An 18,236-nucleotide genomic window follows, 5' to 3' on the forward strand; every position below is an offset into this window, starting at 1 on the left:
GGCCTGTACGTGTTTTGATTGAATGTTATCGGATTCGATCTTTACATTTATGTTTTGGTTTTCAGTAAACTTGTAGACATGTAAACAAGTTTACTCGACCTAAGATACGAACTGGGGCCAATATTTTCCGTTAAGAATGAACGGTTATAGAACAAATAACACGTGTAGAAAGGCATTGCGCTGATAATGAGGCTCAAGAACATTTGTATTACATTCGCAACAATCAACAAACAAACAACATTTCACCTCGACGATTTTAGGAGCATTACGTAGAATGTGTAATGTATTAACTCATGATCACGTATAATAATTAACGACGACTTTCATCTTCTTTGGATGAGTTTCTTACCCCACGGCAGTAATCCGGTGGCTGAGTAGAATATTCATTCACGTTGTAGGGTCCCTTCCCATTTCTAACAGTGCCTAAGTTTGCCGCAAACATTGTTGTGTTTTACCGTACAAATAATTACAATAAAAACAACTTTAACGTCACTTCACTGCACGGTTCTTGCACTGCACGAGATCGGTTGATCAAGCCCTTAGAAAAGTGTTTAACACTGTTGATTTTCTTTTAAATACCACTGATCACAAGACTTTTTGTGTAATCCTCCCCTTACAACCAGTTTTGCACATGTATTTAAGTACAAAACGCATTACTTTTACATGTTGACAGTGCAGTCGCGATGGTAAGAAAAGATGCGTGCACAAGTGCAGGCGATATGATCGAAACTGAAGCAGTTCCGTTTAGATGCACCAACCCAGTGAACATTTGACAAGCAGTTTTAGAACATTCCTAGCTAACATTCGATATGCTCGATTAGAACATTGGCAGCCTTCATCTGACAAACATTTTTAGAACATGTTTTCAGATCTATGCTCAACCTGACGACGATCTTGGCATATGTCATTCTGATAGATGTGTGAGAGAGCGAGGAAGCGATTGCATTCTCACTCATTCTTTTTGTTCCTTAAAAAAGTTCTTTCAGTTCTGCTCTAACAACCACCTTCTTTCGTGTCGATGTACAAATTTACTTCACGGAAAAAATGTTTTCATTGTTCTCCCTTCTAGGTAAAATGACACGCTTAATTTACATTGCCAGAACATGAGACATTAAATGCACCTTACCTGGAATCTTTTTCGATCGTGACATCTGGGAAGGAGGAACCAAAACTACTAATTCTACCTTCAGGTAACGAGGTAGATTGTGAAAGGTATTTCGAGAACAGGATTTGGGTACATTCGAGTCCGTTTGTGAAAGGTTTTCCCCACAATGTTTTGTTGTATCTTTGTAAACAATCCAAAACAGGGTAGTAAGCTGAAATTTTTAATTTAAAAAATTATTTCAGTAACAGCAGTCAGAAATGATGTTTTATTCTTTTATAGGTAAACATTGTTTTTTAAATCTACCACCAAAAGTTACAGGCAGACGAAAAGATCGTATATAATACGAACTGCCGAAGAAAGTTTAATTTAATCCCCGAACAACTAGTGTCGAGAGAACAGTGGTTTTTAAATTTTTTTCGAACCCAACAACCCCGTGAACTATGGAGCGAGTAAATCGAATGGAACAAACGGAAGGCAATCTGCGAGGAAATTGTATAAAACAAACATCACTTCAACTTGAGGCGGTGAAGTCTTCCAGCGATCGGAGGAATGAAGTCCCAGCAGCAGGAAATAATCAGCGTAGGAGCTACGAGAACTTGCTTGAAGCCGCCCTCAACCAGAAACCACACATGGTCAGCATTCGTCGAACACTGTAAGCTTTGGAAAACTACGCAGTATCGTCATTTGATCCAGTATAAGTTAAGCAATGTGCAATGAGTGTTAAACGGTAGAATAAAATTCACTTTTATACGTCATATATTTGAAAATGTGTTTTTATTTATAGTGGCGTAAGATTCTATTTTCTTTCACAATTTCCCCTTAAAAAAATATTGAGAGACCATTTTCATTTGTTCATCTTCCAACACGTTATATGAGTTTTATTGATTTTCACCGTTAAATTATTTAACTTTGTCGATTCGCTAAAATCAACGCGCCATTGCACTTCTGCCCTTGCAAACGAATTGTTCTTCACTGCCTTCGTGCACCTTTCGTGGCCTCTCCTCACCGAAGCCCGTTAGAATGCCCTTGCCATCCATCCATCCATCCCTCGGCCCTTAGTTTCTTTTTTTTTCTAAATTTGGGCCTTTTCGCCCCAAAAATCACCCCACAAAAGCTGGTTCATTTTGAAACTTTGTCTAGCGTACGCGAGCGGAATTGAACATCGATCAATTAGGCTGAAGACATCACCTACGCCTACTTGGTTCAGCAGTTTCTTTTCCCTACGCCTGAAATGCCGCCTTCTTCTACGGGAGGGTTGAAGTTGAACATAAGTGGAGGTTTTACTTTACATCGTTAGGTATTTCGTATCATTAAAAAAAAAATTCGATGAGTGTATGACTCCCTTTTCAGCGTTTTCTATCAATTTTTGTAGCATCCTGTTTTGGTTTTGCTTTTTATTAAAACATTTCATCCTTGAGCAAGTTTATAGACAAAAATAAACCATTTTAGAAAACTGTCTTGTTTACTTGACGGGCTAGCAAACTATGTAACATAGTGTTCTATTTTCGATTGAATGCCTCTTACCTTATTCCCTCCACGACCATTAAGCTCGTGGTTCGGCATCTTTACGAAATTATCCTTCCATTGATTGGTAGGTCATTGGTTTTCCTGTCCACTCTTTGATGTTTGACCTAAAGGTCCATCGAAATGATAATCAATCAATCAGGCCGTTTCGCTGGAAAGCCACTTTTCCCAAGAACCAAAAGAAAGTAACGAAAGTCTGCTTACAAAAGGCAACGGGCAAAAGCAACGTAGGTTGTTTCTACTTCACGGCCTTGCCTATTCCGTTCACATCGGAATGAGCGTACTGACCGCAAAGGACTTGATCTAAGGGTGCGCGGGCTTGCATCACCCTGTGATCAAATATTAACTGGTACATTTCTAAGGGCATCAGGCTTGTTCCATCCTTTACGCCTACATTCTTTGCCATTCTGATTTCTTTTCATAAGCAAACCGTTTGGGCAATGAATATTCGGGATGCTGGATTGGCGTGGTGGGCTGCCTTCACGGGGGTTTTTCTTCTCCACACATTTTCCACGGCGCTTATATTAGGTACGGTATGTGGTACTGAACACTACTTTTCAAAGTTAGTTCCTCTCTTACTTCCGCTCCATTTCCTTTTCCTTCTTTTCACTGTTCATTCCTTCACAATTCTTCGCCTTCGGTTGATTGAATTGTATTCCTTTGTGTGTGTGTGTGTGTGTTAGAATGGATTTTTTCGCTTGATTTAAAACTATTTGCATAAGGTAAATGTTCGCACCAGTTCGCCAATCCTGTCTGTTGCGTTAATGCCAAGTTGTGTTTTATTTGCTTTTGTTATACTGAACGTTCGATCCATGCCCCTTGTTCGTTTTGTTTTGTTTTGTTTGCTTTGCATCATCCCACTGGTTCCCCTCGATCCATTCGTTCATCTCGTTTAAATGTTAGTTAGCTAGTTTAGTAAGTTTTTTTTGTTGTTGTTGAAAAGTTTCGGAAGAGCTGTGCCTTAGATATTGTGCAAGTAAATTGGTATTTGTAAGTTGGTATATCGTTTGTTCGTTCGTTTGCTTGTTTGTGTCTTCCTTTCGCTTCGTAAGATTCGAGCTGTTTCTTTCGTTTCAATTTTCGGGCTACTTCCCCCGTACCTCCTTCAGTCACTCTTTCTTCTAGACTTTCCATGCCCTACCATCCGTCTTTCCTTTGTTTTCTTTTCCTTTTCGACTAGTCCGGTCTGTTGTGAAATCGTTTCTTTACTAAGTTCTCCTAGTCTCCCCAACGCGATTTGTTTTTGTTTCCCACTAAAGTCGCTAAGACGACGTCCGCTACAGGTATCGTTTACTTTCGTTTAGTTTTCGTTTCGTGTTGATCGGCTTGAAAAATGTACCATTTTGTGTTGGATTTATTTGTCGTTCATGTGTTTCTCTAACGTTGGGTTTTTGCAGTTCGTTTATAAGTGTTTTGTTTTTCGTTTAAGCTTTTAATTTTTTTTGTTTTGTTCCTTTAATGTTAAACCGTAATCGAGAAACAGGTAAAATGTAGTGGTAAAACGAATTGTAGTGCATCAAAAGTTGGATTTAATCTTTTGGTTGTATTTTTCACCCTCTCCTCTTGGACTTTTTTTCCTCGATTAACAAACCTCGTTTCGCTTCCACTCACCGCGTCTAGGAAGCAAGTTTTCCACAGTACACACGCGTTCTGGGAGGGTTTTCCACCTTTTTTTTTTTGATTAAATCACTACTACAGCTATTCGTAACGGGTTAGTCGACGTGGCTGAATTGAAATTCAAGTTGTAAAGAGTGTGTTGCTCTGTATGTGTGCGCACGATACGTTTATGAACGTTGGGAATGAAGGTACCTAACCGTAATAAGGTCCCCGGCTTTGGAGACTGGCAATACAAGCGGTTAAAAGTTGCCTCCGGTACGCAACAGTTTGCTGGTAGGCTTGCTAGGGGGTTTAAAATGTGTCCAAGAAAGAGGAAAAGTTACTTCCTTGTGCGCCGAATTTTGGTGTCGTTGATCGTTGGAACTGTAGGGAAATGTAAACGTACTGGAAGTTTCCCATCCCACCCACACCCCATTTCAACGACATTCAGCGGGGACAATCTTATTAGTTCGTTTGTAAAACCCCCTCGCCCTTCATTTTATTTATCCTATGGATTTGTTTTTTATTGTTAAAGTTTGCAAATGTCGTTCACCTATCTATCTAGCGAGTAGAGAGAGAGAGAGAGTAGTTTCTTGTTATTGTGTTCTCATTTGTGCACTAAAGGATACGATCGAAGGACAATGTGGAAAAAGGTTTGATGTGGAATTTTTTTTCGCTTTTTTTTTCTTAACGGTCCTTTAACTCTTCATACGATTTCTTCAAAATTAAACCATATTCTATTCAGCAGTTGTTGTCGTTGGCTGTGAAATGACAGCAGATGTTTAACGTCCGTAAACGGTAGCAGTTGAGGTCGCATTTTCAATTTCGATGGCATTTTTTAAAGTCGTAGAAAAAATGGAAAGAAAAGTGATGCAATGTTGTTTGTGTTGTATAGAAAATCAAACAAACGCTTGAATCAATTAAAATGCATACCATATGTTCGGCTATGTTGCTTTTTCATTTTCGTTACTTTAATAAGTCCGTTGCGTGTAGCAATCAAAACCCAGGTAGATGTGACCCACCTTTCTTCACCGCTGGTCTGTGATGGAGGTTTCCTTTTATCCCTAGCACTCTAATATCTCTCGTTGACGTCTCCGTACGCTAATGTTACTTCCAAAATACTATCTAAGTGTACACATGCACACATACGCACACACACGCACACTTCCACACGCACGCGCACACTCTGCGATTGGATGTTTACCGAAGCAAAACACTTTTCCTCTACTTCACTTCCTTTATGTTCCAATGTGTGTGTGTGAGTGTGTGTATGGGTGAATGTGTGTGTGTGTGTAAGAATGTGTTTGATTTGTTCTATGTCAGATTTCGGTTTTACTTTGCTATCTGAGTTTATACTTTTTAACTTCTTCTTTAATGTGTATATATATTTTTTCTAGTATTTACTTTACTCGGCTCTCTGACCGTACGCAAACTGCTTGACATTCTTGTATAGGTATATAACAGTTCTTCTAGCTTCTACCGGAGTCAGTATCCATTACAGCTGTACTTTCATTACGGCTGGCTGCTTGCCCATCCAATCGGATCGAACCCGCTTTTTCCCACTGGAGAGGCGCGTTCGGAACCCGGCCGGTAGGTAATGATTTTTCACACCTGCTTTTGTTTCTGGAGATTTCCTGCCTCTCACCATTTATACATGCTTAATTAGGTTACTTTAAAACTATCAAATATCGCACAGTTCATCAATAAGGTAATGATCATAATCTCTGGTTTTATTATTAGCTCTCGCGTTCACATCCAATCATAATAATGTATGGTAGGGTTGTTTTTTGTTCGTTAATAGTTTAGCCTTCCTTAACTTACCCCCCGGGGGGGGACGAATGGTTTTCCTCCCGCACCCTCCTTCACCATGTAGCATGTAGCTGCGCTGATCCGCGTCAATCTGGAGGTACATTCAATTCAATTGTGTTCCTTAAACTACTACTCCGATCGTCAGTTTAATTCCATCACGAAGCGGTTACCCGGATCACTGGCCACCCAAAAACCCCTTGGACAACATTTGGGAAAGAGTGTGAATATAACATTGGACTGTGAGTTTTGTCGTTTCCGCTTCGTAAGACGCTTTCCGGGCAATGCTTCCTGTCCGCAATAGGCGTAAGATTTTCCATTTCAACTTTCCCCGTAACCGAGGACATTCAATGGGTTTAATGTATTAAAACAGCAACACAGTATGAGAACGGTTTAAAATACGACGCAGTTGAAATCACACGATCGAAGTTGGGAAAAGTGGATTCTACGAACGATTGTTAATTTTCGAGTAAAATGAATGCGACGTGATAATCGTATTTCAAAACTGGGGAGAAAGGCTTTTTAGGGCGACTTTGCGCCGATGGCTAGAATTATAGGCTACCTTAGGATGACAAGAAAAACACTCGGAAGAAACGTGCGTACGTACGTATCGATATGTTATAACGGTGTAAAAGCTCTACGCAAATTGGATGTATATACGATTTCATGTATGATTTTTTAATTGTAAGGTTTAATTTCAAGAGTTAATAGCATTGTGCAGTCCGCTTTGGAAGAGAGAGAGAGAGAGGAAGTAAAAGGTATGCAAAATGGTTATAGAAAGGTCATTAATTTTCTAAGGAGAAAAAACTCAACTACAGGATTATAGATTATCAACGATAGATAGACCAATGCGTATGACGTATGTTGAGAGTGATAAGAAGGGCGTGCGTTTGTTGAAAAATGTGCATGAGTACACTGTCAAAAAATTAGAATGAAATCTGTCAAATAAATAAGATGAAATTGCATTGGACATTGACGATGTCCAACCAAATAGGGGATGAATAAGGCAAACACTTTTAATTATGTCGAAAAGAAGCAAAATGTCACGGAGTTTCTTTCACATTCAGTTTCGCCACGAACCAATAAAGAAAACGGTCGATTTAAATAAATAAAACAAACTCAAGAAACAGATTAAATAAAATAAAAATTTTATATATAATCAAAAGACTATACAAACTTATACACGATCGTACGATTCTCGATATTTGTTTGATATAACAGTTGTGTGTCGTTTTTGTTTTTCCTTGTTGTTTCCTTTTGTAACATTTGTTGCGATCCGTTTTCTCTTTCCCTACTGGTATGAGCATGATATTATGAAGGTGTTACTGTCAGCAATTCATTATACGCAGTTACATAAACATCGTCGAAGTGAAGCATAAGTCTATTTAGAATGAATCAAACGAAAATGTAAACGGCCACGAAACCAACGTATAAATAGTACAGATGTTACGTGTAATAAATTCGTCAATAGCCTGATTTTTAACAAGTGCGTATCGTCATTCATTTGACCTGTATTTTGTAAGTTTGATAAAACTGTAAACCGAATGAAATACGCCATGTAATATCTTATTGGTTGCATAGTAAATCGTTTCTGTCGACCGAAAGGCATAAAGCCTTAAGCGAATGAAATCTTGTTTGGTGTGTTAATTTGTTCAAATCGTAAATCGGTCATACTACATCAAAAGAGTCACGCCGGAAAAGAGCCTATGTCAGAAAGAGAAGCTAAAAGTTTGTAAACTTGTCGTTAAGTTGTCGAGAATATTATACTAGTCATACGGTGTGTGGTGAGTAGAAATAATAAATAACACATAAGATTATTAAAAATAATAATAAAGATCGTAATAATATAGTCATACAAATGACAATCATGAAACTAACCTTATAGAGGCTTATGTACGTGATAAGACGGTCACTCACTGAGAAGGTGGCTGTGCTGTGAGTGCCGGTATGAACGTAAACAAACGTCCCACATGGTCCGTTGGATGGTGAACCAGTTAGTTCGTATAATTATAATGTACGCAGGAGGGAAGCAGCAAATACTTTCTGTCGCTAGATCGTTCATATTAGTTTTTGAGATAGGCGGTCCGCTCAATTTGGATAAACTTTCAATTGGTGCCAGAACCAAACAAGTTTATGTCTGTGTGCGAATTAGGAAGAAGAGATGCAGGAGAAATAAATCTAGCTTCCAGCTAAACTTGCCATCGGAAGACCGGATCGTGTACCGACGCTGGCTGGTTTGTTGGTTTGTGTTCAGTCCATTATTTTTTTCCATTGTTTTTGCTTTGTCCTGATCGACAAGCTGTGCCAAGCTTTGCATTTTAGTTCGCTTGAAATTAAACCCTTTCGTCTTCTGATCGCATGTTACGCATGTGTAAGCATAGAGTCAATTCCGTAGGAGTTGTTCATTCCGAATCGTCCTCGTTCGATCTATAAAAAAAAACACAAGCCTTCGAAGACAAACTAAACTACACCACGTTGGCGTTTCGACGTTGCTAAACAAATGTTTTTTCTTAAAATCTTTCACACACGAATTCACGCATAACAGTCACGCATAACCAACGATTAGTTATTCAGCTCAACACTCAAATGTTCCGTTTCTTAACGCTAGCTAGATCCCTTGTGACATAAGTGACACAAGTGAGAGTGAGACGATTTCAGCTCACTTGAATCGTCTCACCGGGCGTTTGCTACGTGAGTTCGCGGGAGCAGCGAAAAATTCCATTTAGTTTTGTTTTGCGTGTGGAAAGTTCGATCGTTTTTGGTTTGGTTAGTTTGAGTATTTGTGTGCAGAGAGTGTGTATCGGGGGGGCCTGTTGTGTAGTTCGATCTCAGCTCACTTCCCTTCCCTCCATCGGGCGAATACACCTTCCTCCCAAGGTTATCCGGAGGGGTGCGGTTTTAATTCTGTTTATACTTCTATTTAGACGCTTTCGTTTGTTTCTGTTTGTGGTGCTTTCGGTAGACACGATGCGATTGATTTGCATTTGGACAGCGAAACGGTTTGATGGGCTCTCGCGGAGGATTGCGGAGCAGATAGCGTAGGACGCCGTGTCCCATGAAACCGTTTCGGGCCAAGCATAGATGGCGCACACTGACAACCTAGACCGAAGCCGGAAAGAAGTGCAAGGACAAGCGAGAAATGGAAGGTGGGATCTCTGGAGCTTAAATCACACCTCCCAGACGCTCGAGGCACTTACGTTCCTCTTCGGGGCCGTTCGACATCGTTCGGAACCCAAACTTAAGGTGGCTGGAAAGCAGCGGCAAACAGAAGAGAAGGAGGGTTTACACCTGCAGGAGAAGCCATCTTCTGAGATCTTGTGTGCATGTGCGTATGTTAGTATGTGATTCGAGGCAATTATTTGTGGTATAGAAAAAAAAAACATTTGAAAGTGGTGTAGGTTTTACAAAAATTGTATCGATTCAAAGCATTCTAAAGTTTGTCAACAATCTTTCAACGCAACTGTAGCTGACTGAGAATAAAAAAACTATTCGTAATGAAAAGAAGTACAGCAAAAAGAAACTACAATAATTTACGAAACTAAATGCTATGTAGAAACCGATCGTTATTAGAAACGAACGTTATCAGATGTTTAGAAAAAAATTCAATTATATACATGTTTCGAGCGTTGATTCATCTTCCATCGCGTAAAAGTCGAATGGTTTGCTTTTGTGGGGAGTTTGTTTTGTTTTTGTTAAACGATACGTTTTCCTATTTAGCTAGTTTTTCATCCATCAACGATTTACGATTTGGAAAACATAGGAAATAAGATTCAATTTTTTTGTCGTCGACTTGTTTAATTTTCTTCCCATTGCTTGTTACAAACATTTGCTTTCCAATTGTTTTTTTTTTGCAAGAAAATATAATAGTTTGATGTCGAGAATTACTACTTGTGAAGATTAATTTTAAATTCATTTAAATTTTAAGGAAGTTTCATTAGTATTCACGCGTCTCCCAAGTTCACCATGATGCTTGCCTTTGTTTGTTTGTTTGTTTGTTTGTTTCATATCAACTCGCAACTTTAGATGCTTTAAGTCTGAGTGTCTAAAGAAAATAAAGGGAGATATTTATGTTTGTATATATATTTTCTATAAGATTGTAATATGTGTGTTTGTATCGTTTCTGTTCTATCTCGTGTGTGCGTGTTCTGGATACTGTTCTCGTGTGTCTGTGGGAGCAGATTATTGCGTTAGTGCCGCTTGTGTTTGTCTGTTGCAAGCCGCCCTTCCGATGCAGCGCAGCGCTTGCAGCGTGTTCAGTGTTGTGATGTGGTAGGAGTGTCGGCATGGAATTGCTCACTGCGCCTGCGGATCACATTGCAACAGCCGCACGATCGACGGGTCGCTTTTCGCTCCCTCGATGAACTCCTCCAGGCTCAGCTTGCCGTCCTTGTTGCGGTCCATCTGGCGGAAGATTTTGTCCGTCCGCTTCTCGGGCGTACTCTCGTCCTCGGGCATCTTCATCACGGAGCCCACCATTTTGTAGATGGCCTGTGGGGAAGTGGGAGAGGAAGGGGGATGAAGAAAACACACACACAAAAAAATGGAAATCGAATCAGAATCGGAATCAAATTGGGCTGGCGCATCGGTACGGATGGTCGAATGGTGGACAGCGTCGGCGTAATTGTGTTTCCTGACTTACGGTAACAATTTCCAGCATTTCCTGCCGCGAGATGTATCCGTTACCGTCCAGATCGTACATCGAGAACGCCCACTTCAGCTTCTGCTCCAGTTTGCCGCGCGAGGTGACGCTCAGGGCGCACAGGAACTCCCGGAAGTCGATCGTACCGTCACCGTTGGCGTCGAACGTCCGGAAAACGTGCTCGGCAAACTGCAATGGTGAACGTACGCGCACATCCGGCGACGAACACAGGAAAAACGTTTTCAAAGGATAAAAAGACAATAAGCAATGGTATCAATTTATTTATTTCAAAATGTTTTTTTCTTCAACCCGTTTGATCAATCTTCATTACGGAAGGCTATTATAGTCGATTTTCTTGTTTTCCATCACCCACCGAAAAATGGTACGGCGCCTTCGGGCGATTTTGTGCTTTCTGCATCGGTGGGTAAAATAATGTTTCATTTAGCGAACATTTGTGCAAAAATTAATGGACGATACTTGGGGCTCACTCATTTAGCGAGCAATCACATGAAAAACTGAACGGGGAAAATCAAAGGTCAGCCTAGTGAGTGAGAGAGAGCGAGAGAGCAAAACTACCAACCTTAGTACGTTTGTGGCAAAATCACAAGCCATTAAAATACAAAAAGGAAAAAATATGGAAAGGTGGAATCGAATAGGCCGAAACGTCAAACAAAGCCTCTGGTGGGAAGGCTGCCAATGACCCGAGACCATTGGCGGATTTATGAAGTTTGCCCTTTTGGCTAAATCATTCCCTTCCTGTATCGCAACAACGCAGGGGGCAACGCTAATGACCGGCGAGAATTGCGTGAAAAATGTTGTGTTTCCCTTTCATCCACCTCGAGAGAGGGAAGAAACAAAAAACAACCAAGGGAAAACGGAGAAAAAGTAATGACTCCGTACGCACACATTTACGCTATCAAATCGTTTCTTGATGAGTCTACTTTCCAAAAAGTGTGGGTCGCAATGATTGATTGTCCGCGATATTTCGTTCGTTCAAACATTATGCGGAGTGTCGTGTACAACCCCAAAAAGTAAATTTTTTATTTGTTTTTTGTTTGTTTAAAAATGCTTGCACGATAAAAAATCAAATTCAAAATCCAAATGGAGACGCCTGGTGTTTCATGCGAAGGATGGAGACGCCTGGTGTTTTACAAAAATACGTTAGAAACAATATTTTGTAAATCAAAGCTACTGTTTCGCATACGAAGTAGATCCTGGCTGTGGGCTATCGTCCCAAAAATAAAAGGGACACCGCAAATCATGATACCTTCCACGAATCGTTCGAAAACTCAAGATTAATTATCCTGTGAATATAAGCTTTGTAGGACCCTTCCCGATGATACGTTCCGTAACCAACTGGTAGGCCCAAGAGGCGATAAGCAGCCTTCCGGGGCCAGGAACTCTCGAACATCCTGTTGCCATCGTTTCAGCCCCAAAGTGCTTCAAAAAAGAGACCGCGCGTTTTCTACCTCCTAAAACTCTTCTATAATCGGTGGTCCTAATCGAGTGACTGGGACGAGAGCTTGTATCTTGGTTCTCCAGAGAGGAAGAAAGAGGGGTCGTGGAAAAACAGGAAAATTTGATTCAATTTGCAGCAACTCCGGACGAGAGTCTTGCGCACAGGTAACTGATGTTGCTACTTTATAAAAGGGATTTTGGTGGCCGTACGGATCAAAGGCCTTGAACGCTGGGAATGAGCGGGGGGTTTTGAAGTGGGGGCGGGGTTGCGGAAGCAGCACTCGTGGTAATGTGGGAAGAAGTTGCCATTTGCATATTTCATCGGTTTGTTTGCCAACATTTCAACACCGTCTGGGCTGGTGAGAGATGGTGGTTGCGTTATTTACTGCAGATGTGATGATATCTTTGCCGTACCTTTTACTTTGTCGAGGGCAGAGGGAAACAAAAAAAAAACGCACAAAAATGTGGAAAATGCAAAGAAAGGAAGGGCGCTTACCTTGCTGGCGTCGCCGTAGGGGAAGAAGTTGCCGTAAATTTTCTTGAATTCCTCCACCGACAGGTGACCGCTCGGGCAGTCTTTCAGGAACCCTTTGTACCATTCCTGTATTTCAGCGTCTGTGGTGGAAAAATGAGAGGAGAAAGAAGAGGGGGAAAAAACAGAGATGAGGATAAATGTCATGCGTGTGTCTGCCCGATCGCCACGTGTAGGGGTCGAAATCCATTAAAATGTGACAATAAGCCAAACGACGAAAAGCATCAGAGACGACACACGTCGTTAGCGTCTTGAAGGCGGCTGGAGAAGACGATGAAAAAAGCATTGGCCTCGATCGGAAAAGCGCTCCCGAGAGCGGCACTATGTCTGGAAAAGCGTAGGACGCAGCGACGTTTCACCGAAATGTCTAAATCTAAATATGATTTCCGGTGTTTGTTTGCGTTTCGGCGAAAGCTCCAACTACACGCTTGCCTTTGGATGCCAAACATCGTCAAATGCAATCGAAATCAACATCTCGTTTCGGAGCAAACGGAGCTGGTGAGACCAAAGACAGTATTCGTGTGACCCCGGCTAGGAACCGGGTTTGACGGCTGCATGGATCGACGTGGCGGAGGCACATTAAGACGTTCGGGAAATCGTTTCGAAGCGGAAATTTATTGTTTCGAATTCGATTATTTATTTATCCGCATTCGCAAGCTCGAAGAAAATAACAAACAAACAACGAAGAAACAACTCCACCAACACCAAGTCCAAGCTTTCGGCCGGCGTGCTATAAAGCATCACTTTTCCATCGCTTGTCCCAGGCGGGCCGAGCTGGAAGGGGCAACATTTCCGCTTCCGAAAAGGCTGGAGCTAAAACTCGTCCGCAGGAAGTCGCAAACACACGGCGAGGAACAGGGAAAACAAAATGAACCAGCAAAGTGGCGGTGTTCTTGAGCGAACATTTTTTACTTTTATTTTCGCCCGCTTCACTGAGTTTGCGTCCCGATTCGAACATGCTACCGTTGGTGCTGCTGATTTTTAGTTTTATTTCGATGCCCAATCCAATCCCACATCGGCTCTACGGAGCGTAATCGAATTGCCCGAATGTCGAGTGAATGAGAAATAAATATGTTATGCCGTTCGTCACGATCCAAGCTACCGAAAGGTAAAAGCCAAGCTGCTAAATGATGCGCTTACTGTTGATGGTAACTGGCTTATGGTGCTGTTGTGCTGGCAAAATGTTGGAGAACTGTACATAAATCCAAAAGTACTTTAACGTAAGCTTTTATTGCAATTAATTAAAAATAAAAGGGGATAACAAAAGGATGAATGAATAATGCAAGTTGCATAAATCATACTGCAATAGGTTTTGTGCAGCAACTATTGATTTTGGATTAAATCGGGGCATTGTGACATGTAATTTTTTCCAAAGTTGAACGCCATAAATGACGACCAATTACTTTCTGGTCGCGTCATTTTTCAAAGTGAAATGATGTGAAACATTTTAACGCACCCTCACAAAGAACATGGGAAAAGGATTTACTTAGGCATTCCATAGAAATCGCAAAATTAAATCGACCATTAAAATGCCACGGAACATAAAGGCTTGATGATGTGTACGTACGGCCGGCGAAGCGGAAGTGTAATCCACGCGATCAAACATTACCTGCACTCGGCGCAACAACCGAAGACAAAGCGCTCGTCGGGTTGCTTCAGTCAGCGCTTTTCGTGCACTTAAACAAACGGCAAATTAACACGGGGATCCTTGAGAGCCGCGTTGTGAAAAATGGTGCTCGGAAGTGGAAAGGATTAAGAACAAGAACCAAAAAAAAAAACCGAGCTGATATCGGTGGTCTTGAATCTTCGCTGCAGCCGAACAAAGCGACCTTTTCTCGCAAGCGGCTGGGCAACTCCCAAATTAGTATTGGTGAAGAAAAATAGATGCCAGGGCGTGATTTATCCTCTTCGTAATGTAACGGATTTTCGGCCGGGGAAATTGCAATCCTACCGGGAAAACCGGGCCAACGAACGAAGCTTCTCGGAAAGGCAGCTGCTATGGGGGGGACGCTACACGAGGGACGCTATTTCCCAGGCTCAGATTCATTAATTTTGGCTCCCACCATTAGGCAGGCAGGCAGGCAGGTTAATTTACCCGCCGTCTCCCGTGGGAAGCCTTCACTTACCGTCCCTTCTCAGCCCCCAAACTGGGCTTTTGCCGGAGCCCGAAAAAGGCAGATCGTCTTCAAGTGGGTCAAATCCGGGCTCAGTACGTCGGAGATAAAGTGAACACCTTGGGGAAAGTGTGCGGAGAATGGTGGCAAAGACAGAAAAGTAGTCTCCATATTCCTTCGGAAAGGAGTTACTTTTTTTTGCTGGTCGGTCCCTTTTCCAACCGGCTTCTTCTCACGGCGAGTCTTACAAAGCAACAGATGCACAGTGCCCCACTCTCTCAATGAGGTAATTAAGTGCCAAAAGTACGACCTCTCGAGGGTCCCCATCGTGATCTTATCCGACAGCGCCGGCATACCCATTGTCCGGCTGGGTCGGGGGTTTTTGATCCTTGTTTTAACGGCACGATAAGATGAGCCCCATTGAACTGCGGAGTCAAGCGGAGGGGTGGCCTCCAAAGCGCGTTCAAGCTGTTGCACAGAGTCGATAAAATCTTTCTCCCTTTCCGGGGGGGCAAGTGTTTGTTTGGGTCCGTGGCAAAAGCCGCCATCCTCAAGCCAATCTAGGCGGTTCCGTATCGATGGTGGTTCCGTGTTTGATGTTGGCGATAGAGATCGCATCCTGTGTGGGACCGAAAAACCGAGCGCGCTGAAATAAAGAAAGTTGATGGATGATCAATAGGAAGAGCAAAATGAAGTCATTAAAGGCAAATCAATACGGATACCACCCTTGAGGATGCACAGTCCGAGCCGGGCCGAGCATAATCAGCAACAACGAAGGCACTTCAATTATTGCAACGCTTACGTTGAGCATGCGGATCGAATGATTGGCCTTACGCCATAAATAGAATTGATAGGCCTTAACGTTGATCCCGACCAAGCGAAAAGGAAGCGAAATGAAAGATGGATAGTATCCCAACGGCCAGGCGGGGGTTACGTTTTCGCCCAAGAATGTAATAATCAGTTGGAGTCGTAAACTACGCGCCAGCTCCCAGGGGTAAGAAAAAAACGGAACACACTACAGAATGCTTCCAGACGATGGTTTGGCCAAGGACGGACGAAGTGACACCCACCCAAAAACCAACACCAGCCCTGTGAGGTTACGGTCGTCATTGTGTCGGCTTTTATGAGGCCCCAAAACGTTCGATTTAATGAGCCGTAGGTTGGGGAAGCCGCTCGCACGTCGGACCACATCACGACCCCCGGATTAGCCAAAGGGTGCGCAACCAAAACCGAACCCAGAACTCCCCGAGTCGGTGTGCGTGCGGGAAAGGCATGGAGTGGAAGAGCCTATGTCGGTTGGCCGTGATTGATGACCGGCTACGGCTAAGCCTTCCTCTTAGCGCTCGTCTTTCTCGCTTGTGTCTTTGCTTGAGACACACGCGGGGTGTTGTGTACGGCCGAAAGCTTTTAGCCGGTGTGAAGTTACTTCCGTTGGCCGACGGGGTTGGGGGCACCCTGGTCGCCCATGCTCGTGGGCGCGTTCGCTTTCACCGCAACGAACGGAAACCGGATTTATTTGATTGGAGAAGAAGATGTCGCTTCGGAGACGGAAACCTCCGACCTGATGCGATACCGATATCGGGGGGGCGAAAACGAATCCCGGTGGGAAAAGGGACAAAAGAAACGGGATGTGGTCAACGGGTTGGGGAGGGAAAATGTATTTCCTGTTGAACGAGCCGTATCACGTTGTGCCGTGCTCGGCCGTGAGGATTTCTTTCCCATGTTGTTGATTTTCTATCGAATCGTGTTTTTTACGGCCAATTCCCGGACCTTCATCTTTTAAAGTGTCCATTAAAGATGGCCATTTGCGATGGACGGGCAGATGCGTCACATCACACATTGGAACTTTTTAATTACAAATTGATGATCAAAATGATCAACTGGTCGATTCAATTACGATGGACCGGCTTTATGTACATACGGTTCCGTGATTTCGTACAAACAGTCAATTATGCGATCCAATCTCGTTGATAAACACAAATAATATCTGAACGAGCTCAACAACGTGTATTCCGGATAATTGTAAAACAAGTCCAGTGATGTATTGCTGAGGAAAAACTTTGGCAAAATCGGGTATGATTGTTTTAAATAGTTTCATGTTCAAATGCGCAGCATGAATTCTGTTAGATTTGAGTGAAGGGATTGTCAAAAACATTACGGATGGCATTCCCAAACAGTATCCTAACAAATTTGATAACATATAACAATTAATACATGCGAATTAATATTCAAGAAAAGTTACTAAAATCAACGTTTGACTCAAGCTTTTGTACAACAATTTGTACAAGTAGGAAACCCCTGGTGAGATTTCTACCTGATTCGATACATCACTTAATAGCTTTTAATGTGACGTGAAAAGCCCGCATTGATGTCTTCCATATTTTTACACCCGAGGTTTATGAGAATTCAATACATAAATGACAAAATGAAAAGTATTGACAAAACCAGCCGGATGAAAAACATTGGGGTTTATCAAAGCTATGCTTTAAATCCGTTCGCAATCCGGAATTCCGATGTTTTTTCAATCTCCCATACTGCGTATGTGTGTGTTTATGAGAAGGTGATTGCAGACCAGGTACCAAACCAGATGGTTATCGTTTCAAGGACAATTGGTCTTATTTCCAACGCCTGCCAAGACCGGTTCCTTCAAAATACGTTGGAATGCGAAGCGCTTGAAGGAAGAAATACTCGCCAACTAGGATGAATGATAATAATGGCCCGAAATGAAAGCATTTTTTTCTCTAGGACGAATTTGGGAAAACCACCACGCAACGAAACGCTTACTACTGTATGGAATGTAGAACAAAAAGAAATCGTGAGAATCAACCACATCATCATCGTCATCCTCGGAACCTACCTGAGAATTCTGTGTTCTGCTTCAGGTCCTCCAGCACCTCCGGCTTCAGTTTGCTGTTTTGCTTGCCCATTTTATGTTTGTGTGTGTGGGGGGGCTGGAAATTCGGGGGACGGGGTAATCGGAGGCGAAAGGTGTACCACGTTCACGCTGAGCACGAGTAAGCCGCGTCCTTGTTCGTCTTCGGTTGGATGCAGGAAGAGAGAAAATAAAGAAACAGCCGACCGGACCGCTGGCTTGGCTGGCCCAACAATCACCTCGAGACTGTTGCTGCTGCCCGCCCTAATCTAATACAGCACAAATAAAAATGATTAGAGCACCCGGAGCACGGTTCAGATGCGTTCTGCGGCTAGCGTCCTTGCGCTGGGTTGGTGCTCCAGTTTGTCCGGTTTTGCCTCTCGTAGGTTGTTGTCTTTCAACGAAGTTTATGCGTTTGCACTGGTTGTTTTGGAGTTGCCCGTGCGTCTTCTTTCTCTCTGCCTTACGCTGACGGAACCAACGTTACACTTTTTAATTTCTTAATTAGAACAGAGCTGGATGGGGCTTATCTCGTCCGCTCGTCCTTCCAGTTCTGCTTCCAGTCGGTTGTGTGTGTGTTCGGAAGCGCT

The 18,236-nt window shown here is 42.6% G+C and overlaps 1 protein-coding gene across 1 annotated transcript; it reads right to left on the reverse strand.

Annotated features, from left to right (window-relative positions):
- Positions 1-9,438: 9,438 nt before the first annotated feature.
- On the reverse strand, positions 9,439-18,236 carry LOC131293251 (neurocalcin homolog). The gene is made up of 4 exons (XM_058321334.1): positions 17,632-18,236; positions 12,625-12,743; positions 10,671-10,859; positions 9,439-10,519 (listed from the first exon to the last, which is right to left on the reverse strand). Exons 1-4 carry the CDS (start codon positions 17,699-17,701, stop codon positions 10,325-10,327), a joined length of 573 nt encoding a protein of 190 aa, XP_058177317.1. The 5' UTR covers positions 17,702-18,236; the 3' UTR covers positions 9,439-10,324.

The sequence above is a fragment of the Anopheles ziemanni genome, chromosome 2, assembly GCF_943734765.1.
Source record: "Anopheles ziemanni chromosome 2, idAnoZiCoDA_A2_x.2, whole genome shotgun sequence".
NCBI lineage: Eukaryota > Metazoa > Arthropoda > Insecta > Diptera > Culicidae > Anopheles > Anopheles ziemanni.

Excerpts from the sequence above, each read along its gene's own strand:
- LOC131293251 (XM_058321334.1), bottom strand. The coding sequence starts at position 17,701 with ATGGGCAAGCAAAACAGCAAACTGAAGCCGGAGGTGCTGGAGGACCTG. Across the intron at positions 10,860-12,624 it reads CCTACGGCGACGCCAGCAAG|TTTGCCGAGCACGTTTTCCG; the intron begins GTAAGCGCCCTT and ends TCACCATTGCAG. Across the intron at positions 10,520-10,670 it reads AAATGCTGGAAATTGTTACC|GCCATCTACAAAATGGTGGG; the intron begins GTAAGTCAGGAA and ends ACTTCCCCACAG.